Source organism: Camellia sinensis, chromosome 7 (assembly GCF_055761805.1).
Source record: "Camellia sinensis isolate YWXY chromosome 7, ASM5576180v1, whole genome shotgun sequence".
In the NCBI taxonomy this organism is placed as follows: domain Eukaryota; kingdom Viridiplantae; phylum Streptophyta; class Magnoliopsida; order Ericales; family Theaceae; genus Camellia; species Camellia sinensis.
Genome location: NC_138967.1, coordinates 1144635 through 1156712, shown reverse-complemented (window position 1 = coordinate 1156712; position 12078 = coordinate 1144635). Strand labels below are relative to the sequence as shown.

General features: G+C 36.9%; 2 protein-coding genes across 6 annotated transcripts; one reads left to right on the top strand and one right to left on the bottom strand.

Annotated features, from left to right (window-relative positions):
* LOC114323210 (pto-interacting protein 1) lies at nt 1-3112 on the top strand (the record flags this gene model as incomplete). Its single annotated transcript, XM_082877282.1, has 5 exons — nt 1-103; nt 1404-1677; nt 2177-2309; nt 2420-2506; nt 2755-3112. Coding segments are annotated over 5 exons (696 nt in total), but the record flags the coding sequence as incomplete, so codon positions are not given.
* A 795-nt stretch (nt 3113-3907) lies between these two features.
* Nucleotides 3908-11766, bottom strand: LOC114323358 (putative receptor-like protein kinase At5g18500). Of its 5 annotated transcripts, none has more exons than XM_028270942.2 (8): nt 11263-11766; nt 9729-10405; nt 9497-9601; nt 7501-7623; nt 7250-7420; nt 6947-7076; nt 4561-4773; nt 3908-4378 (listed from the first exon to the last, which is right to left on the bottom strand). In XM_028270942.2, the coding sequence occupies exons 2-8, from the start codon at nt 10391-10393 to the stop codon at nt 4253-4255; spliced, it is 1533 nt and encodes a 510-aa protein (XP_028126743.1). In that variant the 5' UTR covers nt 10394-10405; nt 11263-11766; the 3' UTR covers nt 3908-4252. The 5 variants fall into 5 exon arrangements, with proteins under 5 accessions (XP_028126743.1, XP_028126751.1, XP_028126736.1 ...); XM_028270950.2 differs by having other exon boundaries at nt 11020-11315; XM_028270935.2 differs by having other exon boundaries at nt 10492-11288.
* Nucleotides 11767-12078: the final 312 nt, after the last annotated feature.

Sequence of the window (12078 nt, the reverse complement as noted above, 5' to 3'; positions counted from 1 at the left end):
CATGAAAATGTTGTTGAGCTTCTTGGTTATTGTGTGGATGGTGGTCTCCGTGTCCTTGTTTATGAGTATGCCTCAAATGGATCCCTTCATGATATTATTCATGGCAAGTAATGCCAAGTTTTTCCTTTTCTAAGGGGACTTTTATTAGCCACCATCAACCCCTCATATAGATTAGTTAAAATCCTTTGTGTATTGTGTTACTCTGTAATGACAAGTAAATATATTTTTGGTGATGGTAAGAATGAAGGCTTGTACTTCGGTAATTTTGTATACTTTAGGCCTTTTTCTGGTTAGTTCTAGCAAACTTAAGAATAGTTAATGACTGCAGACTCTTGCTGCAAAACTAATTTGCGAGATGATGTATTGCTTCATTCTCAGTGTGATACATGATGCTTTCATTTAAAACTGTTCTATTGCCTCAGAGACAGTTAAAAATCAAGAGCACAAATTCTTTGTTTCCCCCTTGTAGGGAGTTAGACCCCTTTGAAGCCAACAGTGGCCACGTGATATAAGCCATAAGAAGCTCAAGGAAAAGTAAATTTAAAAACGTGGCAATATTTAAAAATTTACATGATTTCGTTGTGAGGCCTATACGAACCATGCATAAAGTTACTGGTCTTTGTAGAGTCATTCTTGTGTTTGTTTTGGGTTAACTTAAATACGCAACTAGTTAGTTTGTGATAAAGTTCTTTGAAGTTTTATAGTTTAGCGGTACTTTGGTAATTGGCAGAAAATTCTTGATGTGGGCCATAATAAGGGCCACACATGAATTGTCATATGGGTCAAGTTATGCTATTGGCTTTCTACGTATGGGTTTTATTTAGGTTTATATTGGTTTTGAAAGTTAAAAGTTGTAGTTTCATTTCAAGTAAAAAACCAAATTCTGTTAAGACAGCCTGTTCTCTGAAGTCTATATAAAGTCATATAAAACTTTTAATTCGATAGGGTTGATATTTAGAGAATTTTCCCAGTTTTGAAGTTTGCTTTCAGATTGTGTGACGCAATCGAATCCTTTCTGTGTTGTCAATGGCCAGAAGCAGGCCTAAGTAAACCCGTTTTGCTGCTGTCCTCCATTAATTTCGGGCTTGTTGCTTCTATGAGAATGTATACTGTACTTGTCCTACATCCCCATGTATAAGTGGATTGCTATTCACCCTCTTGGTAAAATTTTGCTTCTTTGAGCACCAATAAAACATCGATTTCAGAAACAGAAAGTGCATTGCATAGAAAGCTTCTTCAGAATCTTGACATATAAGCAGTAACTCCAAGCATAATGCGAAATGCAAAGACCTAACCACATTTTCTTTCTGATTCGTCAATTAACCATCACAGTGTCCATAAATGGTGGATACTCTTTCACCTCCTAGGTGATATGCGTAATATTCTTCAATTTGTGGATGTAGGACATAAGGGTGTCAAAGGAGCCCAGCCGGGTCCAGTTCTGTCATGGGCACAGAGGGTTAAAATTGCTGTTGGGGCTGCAAAAGGACTAGAATATTTACATGAAAAGGCAGAGCCTCATATTATCCATCGTGACATTAAGTCCAGCAATGTCTTACTTTTTGATGATGATGTCTCTAAAATTGCCGACTTCGATCTGTCCAATCAAGCCCCTGACATGGCAGCACGTCTGCATTCCACTCGTGTTCTAGGAACCTTTGGTTATGACGCTCCAGAGTACGCCACTGTTTTGATTTTGAAATAGCTGCTTTGAATTGTTGAATGTTTACTGAATTCTCATAGTGTCTGATAGGGAAGCTTGGCAGAGGCATCCTTTAAAAATGTAGCAGCCATTGAGTTATTGGATCTGGTACTGTAACAAAAATATATATAATGTCACTTTTGTTTTTTGGTTACATATTATATGCTTTTTTAACCCTGAAAAAAAAAATAATAAAATAAAATAAAATTTGAAGTAGGAAAAGCATGGGATGGTTCTGGAGGAGTAAAAGAACCGAATAGTAGATGAATCCACAGATGTGCTCTGCCCAAACAACTAACAGGGTTTTGACAATATATCTGGTCTGCCCATCTGTTAACCTACTTTCTTTAGTGAATTACAGAGTCTGTTTGAACCTCAAGAACCCTTTTTTGTTTATTATCTGTCTTGTGCTGTTGTGAAGTTGGCGTCTTAAACACATTCATAGTGGTCAAGTTTTCTGATTTTGGATGGCAGATACGCAATGACTGGACAACTGAGTTCAAAGAGCGATGTATACAGCTTTGGTGTTGTCCTCCTGGAACTCTTGACTGGGCGTAAACCTGTTGATCATATATTACCGCATGGACAGCAGTATCTTGTTACCTGGGTACTCACTTTATCTCAGTTCATTTTTTCCTGTTGACTAGAGTGTACTTGTCTCTGTTATTTGAACTTTTGGTCAGTTTATTTAATTTTTTCAATCTGAGCTCAATATAGGCAACACCGAAACTCAGTGAAGCTAAGGTGAAGCAGTGTGTTGACACTAGATTGGGAGGAGAATACCCTCCCAAGGCAGTTGCAAAGGTAATTTCCATATATTACATTGTTACTATTATCTATTTTTATGTGCTCAACGACATTCTCGCTGTTATTTTCTCCAAATGCTCTTTTAATTAGTGATTGTAATATGATTGAATCCATTTACATTTATAGAAAGAACTGAGTGACTTCTGCAATGAAATTTCTTGCCTTGGATTAGATTTCAATATGATTGATCTCTGAAAAATGCTTTACATCATTTAATTCTTTATATTGTCGTGTGTTCAAATCAGATGGCTGCTGTTGCTGCATTGTGTGTGCAATATGAAGCTGATTTCCGGCCAAACATGAGCATTGTTGTTAAAGCTCTCCAGCCTTTGTTGAATACTTGACCTGGACCTCCCAGTGACACATCAAGCTTGTGAATTTTCTTCCGTGATCTCTTGACAAATATGTTCGTGGGATTTTATTTTATTTTTGTTAATAGGTTATTGTAGATTATGCACCGTCACTTGGGTGGTATGAAAATTATTTTTATTTGGCTTGTATTAAAGGGGCTTTGAATTACTTGCCAGAGCCTTGTGTTCTTTGATTGGTTTTGTTTAATACTGCTACAAGGAGGAAATAAAGTATTTTTATAGATGAATAGAATTTTTAGCTTGTTCTGAAAAATTAGTGTCTGAGCTGATTACTTTTGCTGCTTCTCTGAAATGAAATGCATGGTCATATTTTTTACGGACTGTTTCTAGGGTTTTGCCTTTCATCTTTCTCATTAATGCAATCTCACAATATTGCACAGAGGGAGTTTAGTGTATTAGCATCTATATGCAATCTGTGAATCCTGGATTAGCCAGTGTTTAGTATTTTCATAAACAAGCAACAGTGTCTTTCAAATTCCTCTCTCTCCCTCTCTCTTGGTGCATGGACATCCTATGGCGGTTTGCCAGTTTGGATGCCAAAAGATGATTACCCTCTGGTTGTGATGATTAACAACAATGCATACCACACAAACTGTATCATTAGACAAACTTACTAATGATAAGTTCTTTGTTAATCATATTCACTTAACTTCTAATTCTCTTTTCTGGAAGTACATGTTTTAACTGAAGGTTCTGATTGCGTAGTAATACATACAACCGGTAATTATAAACCTTTCACTTGCAAGGTTTGATTTGTTACAGAAGGACAAAGTTAGCTGCTGAATTGCCTTGGCTGATCAAGATGCCCAACACTGAAGCATCTAGATCAAGATTACGACACAACATGACACCTACCAAACCAGGCTTTCAATATGCCAATCTGAAGTAGAACACGCATGGTTTAGAGGCAGGCTGGCTGGAAGTCCATCATAAATAATATTAAACTAGGTACCAATACTTTTTGAAGTGTAGGCAGTGCCTGGATTCTTTGAATAGTGTAATTTGGAGGAGATACATACACAAAAAATGGGGGAAAAATAAAAGAACTTTCTTCAAATCCAATCACAAAATCAAATCATTTGCCTTCTTCACAGCAATGGCAATTGATTAATAATCCATGTGAACTACATCAGCCTACGAAAAGAAGTAAAAAATAAATAAAAACTTTCGCAAAGACCTGTACATACTACCAGTTTGTAGGCTATTCTTTGTAATGTCAACTTCATACACAAAAAGAAAATCCCTTAATACTTCACCTCCACTGCTCTGCCTGCTTTGATCTTCATTGTGCTGAGCTCAGAAGATGCAAAGAATGTGGGAATCACCCCTTGGCATATGCTGCTCAAAATCTATAAATGCCTCACCCGCTTGATTATGCCCTGTGGCTTCTTCGTTTATCTGACCTCAAGACTGGATTGTCGCTCTTATCTGTGTCGGAGTTCTCCATTTGTGATTCAACTTCTATGGTTACAGCATCGTTCCTTCGGCGTCTTCGATCCTGAAAGTCCAACTGTGTCAAATTTTTGAAGTTTATTCTCTTAACTTGTACCCAATTGAACCCTCATGTTTCAAACAAGTAAAAGAATGGAAGCAGCAGCTTATTTTCTGGTTAAATGTATGCTTAATATCAATTACAAACTAGAAATGGTACTTTGGTATTTGAAAATCTAATAATCGAACCTCTCGTGGAATGGGATATTCCTCTGATTCAAGCATGCGGACAACTTGACCCATCTTTGGTCTCTTGGCAGCATCTGAGTCAACACACCTCAAAGAAGTCAAAAGGGCTCTTTTAAGGGCACTTGTAGAGGGCCTGATCTCAATGGTTGGGTCAACCACTTCATCTGAGCGCCTGCTGCCAACCATCATTTTAAGCCAGTCGACCAGGTTTACCTTCATGAATCCCCAAATTCAAAAATCAGAAAATATGTGACTATATATCATGCCATATAGTACTTAACTATGAAGCACGGACACGGACACGGGCACGGACACGGACACGGACACGGCAATTTCTAAAAAATAGGGACACGGACACGGCAGGGGACATGGTAAATTTTTTAATTTTTTTAATAAATATTTTTATTTTAATACATATTAATTATTTTATTTATTATATTTTTAAATAATGTGTTGTAATTAATTATTTTATTTTATTTTACATACATATGTTTATTTTTTTATTTATTAATATGTATAAATATATATTATCTTGTAATATGTTTTATCCATTATCTAATAAGTATATTTATGTTATATACTATTAATACATATTATAAGTATATTTATAATAACTATTATATAATATATAATAAAATAATAATAGTTATTAGTCATATATATTATATATGAATATATAATAATAATAATAGTTATTATATAATAGTTATAATGTTATATATGAATCAAGACAAAAAGACAGACGGGAGAGAAGCGAGAGAGAGGAGACAGAAGCGAGACGATCGCGATCAGAAGCGAGGGAGAGGGAGACGATCGCGATCAATCGCGATCGCGAGCAAGAGAGAGAAGGCGAGAGAGAGAGAGAGCGCTCTGCGAAGGCAAAGGCGAGAGAGAGCTCGTCGAAGTCGAAGGGGCTGGATCGTCGATCGAAGTCGAATGGGGCTCTGGATCGTCGATCGAAGTCGAAGGGCTCTGGATCGTCGCCGACCAGGTTTGTCCTCGTTTTCCCTTTCATTAACTCTTCTCGCCGTGTCCATGGCGTGTCCAGATTCTGGACACGCGTGTCCCCTGCAAAAAAAATAGATTAAATTAAGGGGACACGCCAGATGCCGTGTCCCGTACGTGTCCCCGGCGTGTCCCCGTGTCCCCGGCGTGTCCCCGTTTCCGACACCGCCACGGCTTCTATTTTGCCGTGTCCATGCTTCATAGGTACTTAATCCATAATGGGAACATAAAACCACCATGTTTGAGTTGGTCAATCAAGCTCAAACTGAAACATTGGTCTTAGCCCATTACATTTTCAATATTCCAAAAAGTGAATTTTCAAATGTTTTTTAGTTAGCTTGATCTTTATTTAAATTGTGACCAAATTCCAAAAGTTTTGTTACCTAACCTCAATAATTGTATACAATAGAATAGAACAAATTGCAATAAAAATTAAATTCCAGATGATCAGTACCACTGGAGACAAAAAAATTGAGATATATATATATATATATATATGGCATAATGGCACTAGGATCCACTGTAACCATTACAGCCATGTTTGATAGGTTGGAACTACACAAGCTAGAATGGAATGCACATTGGAATGGTAATGGAATGCAATACTCATTACCGTTCACGTATTTGGTACAATGGTATCTAACATGGAATCATGTGGGAATGTAACAACTGTTCTCATTCTAATGTTAGATTTGAGTAATTATTATGCTAGAATGGAAGAAATAGAATCATAAACTATATACATACACATATGTGTGTGTGCGTGTAGCCCCAAATGCATCATAATCATGTTCCCAAATTTGTTACAAGCAAATCAAAGGCATTATGAGATCCAAATCAAGAATCATCTGGTGCAGTGGTGGCGTGGTTATGGTTAGAGAAAGTTGTGCTGGTGTAGTGGTAAACAAAGATGAAAGGAGTTGCAATGCGGTGGTTGGTGTGAGAGGAGGCAGTGCTTTTTGGTGAGGGAGTACGTTGCCATTCCAACTCATACTGTCATATCAAAGACGAGAAAGGGAATGAGAAGCTGGAATGCATATTCCATTCCATCTCATTCCCACATACCACACATGGCCTACGTACACCAAAGGCCACCTCTTGAATTCAACAGAATGAAGTTTGGACATGCAACTACATGAACTGTATATCACGTAAGGTGTCAATATGTGTATTAAAATATGACCGGCATGCATACACTGCTTTATATTTAACTTATACACAGACACCTTTCTCCTCTTTTTAAGTTAAAACCTCTTTCATGCATGAATTCATGCGAGTGTAGTATGTAAGTTGAAAAGAAATATGAGGAAGATGAAATTGTGTTGATGCCCCTTCAGAAATTCAATCAAATTCTTGATTTAAGAAATCAATTTTTGCTTACCTGATGTGCTGGGCGGCCATAATCCACTGGATCTCTTCCAGTGATTGCTTCCAAGAGCACAACCCCAAAGCTGTAAACATCACTCTTCTCATTTAGGAGGCCACTATTTGCATATTCTGGAGCCACATATCTATCAAATTCAGAAAAAAGAAAAAAGAAGAAAAAATAATGGTTATTCACCAATTAGTGACTTCCCTAGTTGTTTCAAGGTCTTTCTTAAACTTAAGAAACACAAGCAATGTGAAGAGGAAAATGAATCACTGCATAACTGAATTGCAGGTTAGTTTCATAAAAGATACTCACCCAAAGGTACCCATAACTCTGGTTGTAATGTGAGTCGTTCCAGCACCCAACAACTTGGCTAGACCAAAATCAGATATTTTAGCATTGAAGTCATCATCAATCAGTATATTGCTCGATTTAATGTCTCGATGTATCACTTTCGGCTCAATCGCTTCATGCAAATAGGCAAGCCTGCAACAATTATGTCATGTGTAAAACAGCATGATGCCAAAGAAACATGTAGATAACTCACATTAAGAGGAATAACTTACGCCTTAGCAGTGCCGAGGAGAATTTTCATGCGGGCTTCCCAAGTAAGATATCCATGCTGGCGCATCGCCCCATGAAGCCATTGCTCCAAATTGCCATTGTTGACGTACTCATAAACTAACAACCTGAAATTTAGAACAAGATTTGGAAGGGAAATTAATCAAAACTGTACAAAGTATGGAAGCCAACAACTTACATAGTTCAAACAATATACTCACAAGCACTTCCAGTAGTTTTGAATTACATAAATAAACACTTCCACATATATCCAGTAGCAAGAAGTTAATAATTTAATTCAATACATATAACTATGGAAGTAACATGGTACCCTTCGTGCCATTTAACAAAAAAGATGATTGCTTGTCTTTGTACAACTAATGGTACCACCGATGGTATAGTTGTTGCTCAATCAACTAATTTATAAAAGATTGCTATGCATTAGGTATACTATTTCATACTTACATAAAAGTATTTGAAGAAGTAATCAATTTTATCAGTTTCCTATGTTCTGTTTCCCAAAAAGCTTTTGTTTTAATGGATGCAGCTTTGGTCTATAACGAATGCATTATTAGAGGCTGAGAAGTGGGGACCCAGGAGTGGTGTGTAAGTTGGACCAAAAAGTGAACTTGGGAAAATCATAGATCATTCTGGTTGGGGACATGGCTAAGGTTGATTCGTTGGCACATTGATTTTTCTTACTTGGGACTACCTTTGGGTTCCTTCCAAAGCAAATTCAGCATGGGTTGCAGTGGTGTAAAGGTTTAAGAGGAGACTACCAGGGGGAAGAGTCAATACCACCTACTAATGTTTGTGCTCCTGTAGAAATAGGGAGTAGGGATTAGCAAGTTAGAAATTTTAATGAAGCTTCATTGGGAAAATGGTTGTGGAGATTTACCTATGACAAGGATAGAAAGTGGAGAAGGTTCGTGGTTTGGAAATATGGGAGTGATTGGGGGATTGGCCATCTCTAGAGGTATCTTTGTCTTATGGGACAGGCCTTTGGACAGGGATTAGAAAGGGGTGGAACAAGTTTGATGGTTCACCTCTTTGGTGGTGGGGGATGGGAGAGGGTGAAGTTTTGATCATATGTGTGGTGCCGGGAAGGAAGATTAGAGAGCTTTTCCTGCTGTCTATTGGATGACAGCGAACAAAAATGCTTTAGTGGTTGATTACCTGCACAGAGAAGGCACTCATGTATTGGGACATTCTATTCTGAAGAAAGGCACAAGATTGGGAGATGGCAAAGCTGACATAATTTCTTCACAAGTTGTATGAGAGGCAAAGCATCAAGACAAGGGAAGATATGATGAAGTATAGTCTTTCTGATTTAGGATGTTTTCAGGTGAATCATCCAATAGTTGGTTGTTCTTCCTTGTTTCCTTGGAAAAGCCATTTGGGGTACCAAGACTCCCTCGACAGTAGCCCTTTTGTGTGGTGTGCAGCTTATGGTAAGATTTTGACTAATGATAATTTGATCCGGAGAAGGCAGGTGGTCGTGAATTGGTGGTGTATGTGTAAGGAGGTGGGGGAATCGATGAACCATCTACTTATTCATTATTCAGTGGCAAGAGAGCTTTGGACATTGATTTTTTCTTGGTTTAAGGTGTATTTTGTCTTCCCCTTCAAAGTGGTTGAGCATCACCATAGTTGGGAGGGGATAGAGTTGGGAGGAGGGGGAGTTGTGGCTTTTGATTCCCTTGTGTTTGATGTGGATCATTTGGGGGTGAGGAATTATAAGTCCTTTAATGGTGTGGAAATTTCGTTGTATAGGTTGGAAAGTAAATTTGTAAGTTTTTTTTGTACAGTTGGGAGTCAGGTTTTACAAACCCTTATCTTAACCAATTTTTTGACGTTGTAGAGCATTATGATACACGAGGAGGCATATAGGTGTTTTTCCTTTCTTCCTTTTATATATAGGTGCCATTCTAATTTTGTCCTTAATTATTGTTTAGTTACTTACTAAAAAAGAAATAGAGAGAGCTTAAAGGAATATGCTACCTGTGAGTTCCTTCAATACAGTAACCTAGAAGTCGAACCAAATTCTTATGCCGCACATGACCAATAGCCTCCACTTCAACACTGAATTCCTTCTCTGCCTGCCCTCTATAAGTAACAGAATAAGAAATACCACATAAGCTAAATAGCTACAGACTCTGAATAGAGTTAAATGAGACAAGAAGTTTAGCAACAGAAAAAAGGAAAAGAAAAGAAAAAAAGTCTGAGAACTTACAGATTGTTGAGTAGGTTCTTCACAGCCACAGGAGTCCCATTGATCAGATGGCCCTGATAAACAACTCCATATCCACCCTCGCCAATAATATTTTCCTTTGAAAATCTGTTTGTTGCGATTTCTAGGTCCCTTAATGTAAACCAATGACCCCAACCAAGGTGAGAGAATTCAGGCAGACCAGTTAGAGGGGAAGGAACAGTTATAGGATGCGAAGAAGGTCTGAACACATTAAGTGGCCTGATACACCCTTTTTCTCCTGATTGAGAACCATAGCCATCTTTCTCTAAATGATTAAATGAGCCAGACTGACTACTATTATCTGCATTATTTGTCTTGTCTACGCTTGAACGGAGCAGAAATTTGTCTGAATCATTGTCACTGAAATTATCATGAAGGGCAAGGAAATCACCAACACGAGGAGCAAAATGGTTAGCTGAATTTTGATCAATCTTTATCTCTTTGATCTCCTTCGACACGTTTGGGATTTGGCTAACAGGAAGTTTGTCATTAGCCCTTCTGGCTTTCTTTCGTGAAGTAAGACAAAATGATAGCACCAAGAGGATAATTACAATGAAAATCCCAACCAAGATCCCTATTAAAACCCACACCTTGAGATGAAAAATCTGTGTTTTCTTTGATAATTCATTTTTGAGATTAGAAGCCATTTTTTAGGATGCCTGCAGGATGGAAAATAAGAGAACTCAGAATGCAAATCCAACATATAAATAACCCATGTGTTATATATTTTGCATTTAGTTCATACCTCATCTTATTTTGCAACAACCTTGATATCCCAAAATTCTTATCAGACAATACAACACAATCAATTACATAAGAGAATGAATGCCTACTATGTTCAAATACATCATTATCATAACTAATTGGTTCACCATCTCTTGCAATCTCACCAAACTACGGGGTGGAATGACTATGTAAAAGTAAAAGGACCCATGTAAAACAACAAATACTAATACATGGAGAGAGAGAGAGAGACAGAGAGAGAGAACTGGTCACACAAACGGACCTTTCCAATCTTCCAAAGATGAGGCAATCAGATATTCCTAAACTGAAGGGAGAGGAGGGAAAAAGCTTAAAATTCTTTCTTTCAGCTTTAGAAGCCAATTAATAATCAAAAACAAGAAAACAACAAAAATGAAGAGGAAGAGGAAGAGGAAGAGGAAGAGAACATGTAACCCATTACTTTCATATAGCAACACAAACATTACTTAATTCATGGATATAAAATTATTATACAACTCTAAAAACTTAAAACGAGAACAACTACTAGTACATTATGTACACATAGACGTGTATCGAGTCTACTCATTTTAGCTGTAAATGATGGGATTCAGAAGGAAAAGCAGCCTCCGCAAACCTCCTTCAAACCCACCCTCAAAAGCCAACAAATCAAACCTCTAGAACCCTAGATCTCTTCTTACAGGAAAAGCCCATAAACCCATTTCAAAATGAACCCATTCAACCACAAATGATCCCCATTGTCAAGAATCCTATACAGTCAGCCTTGCAGGATTACCTTTCTTTCTGGGTTTTGTTTTCTTCGCTATACCCCAAAATATGTGTATCTGTAATGACAAAGAGAGAACCTTTTTTACTTTTTGCCTGAAGTTGAAGGGAATTGCAGCAAGCAAACACCACAACAAAAGCACATGGAATTGCGGGATGTGTGAAATGGTGGTGGAGGCAGGGAGTTTGGATAATAAAATACTATAATATAATAATAAATAAAGGAATGGGCTTATCATCGGTAGGTAATGCCTTACATACAGTAAAAGAAAAGCATGAAATTTGCAATTTTTATTTTTATTTTTATTTTTATTTTTTTTTGTAGTGTGACGATTTCATAAAATTGACTCTGAAGGTGACTGTGACTGATTATCAGAAAACTTAATTAGAATAGAAATAGAAAAGTACACAGTATTTTTATTTTTATTTTTAAATTTCTAATTAACTCAATTTACTAAACCCATTTGTCGGTCAAACATCAATTTTAAATTGAAAAATTAAAAAAAAAAAAAAAACAAAGTTAGTAGAGTGATTATGATTATAGGAGACTAATTAGTGCTGGGTTGGAAGGTCAAATGAACAGACTGGATGCTAGATTAGCCCAAAACCAAATGTGTTAGACCGCTCATTTTTATGGAAATTTTGAAACTCCATGAGAACTCTAATTACTTTGTTTGGTTTGAATTTTTTGAATTAAATTTTTTGAAAATTGATTTTTTTGATTTTTTTTGTTTTTTTGTTTTTAGTGAATATTTTTTAAATTTTAAATATTTTTTTACTTTTTTAGATGCACCTTACTTAGATATATCTAAAAAGTAAAAAATTT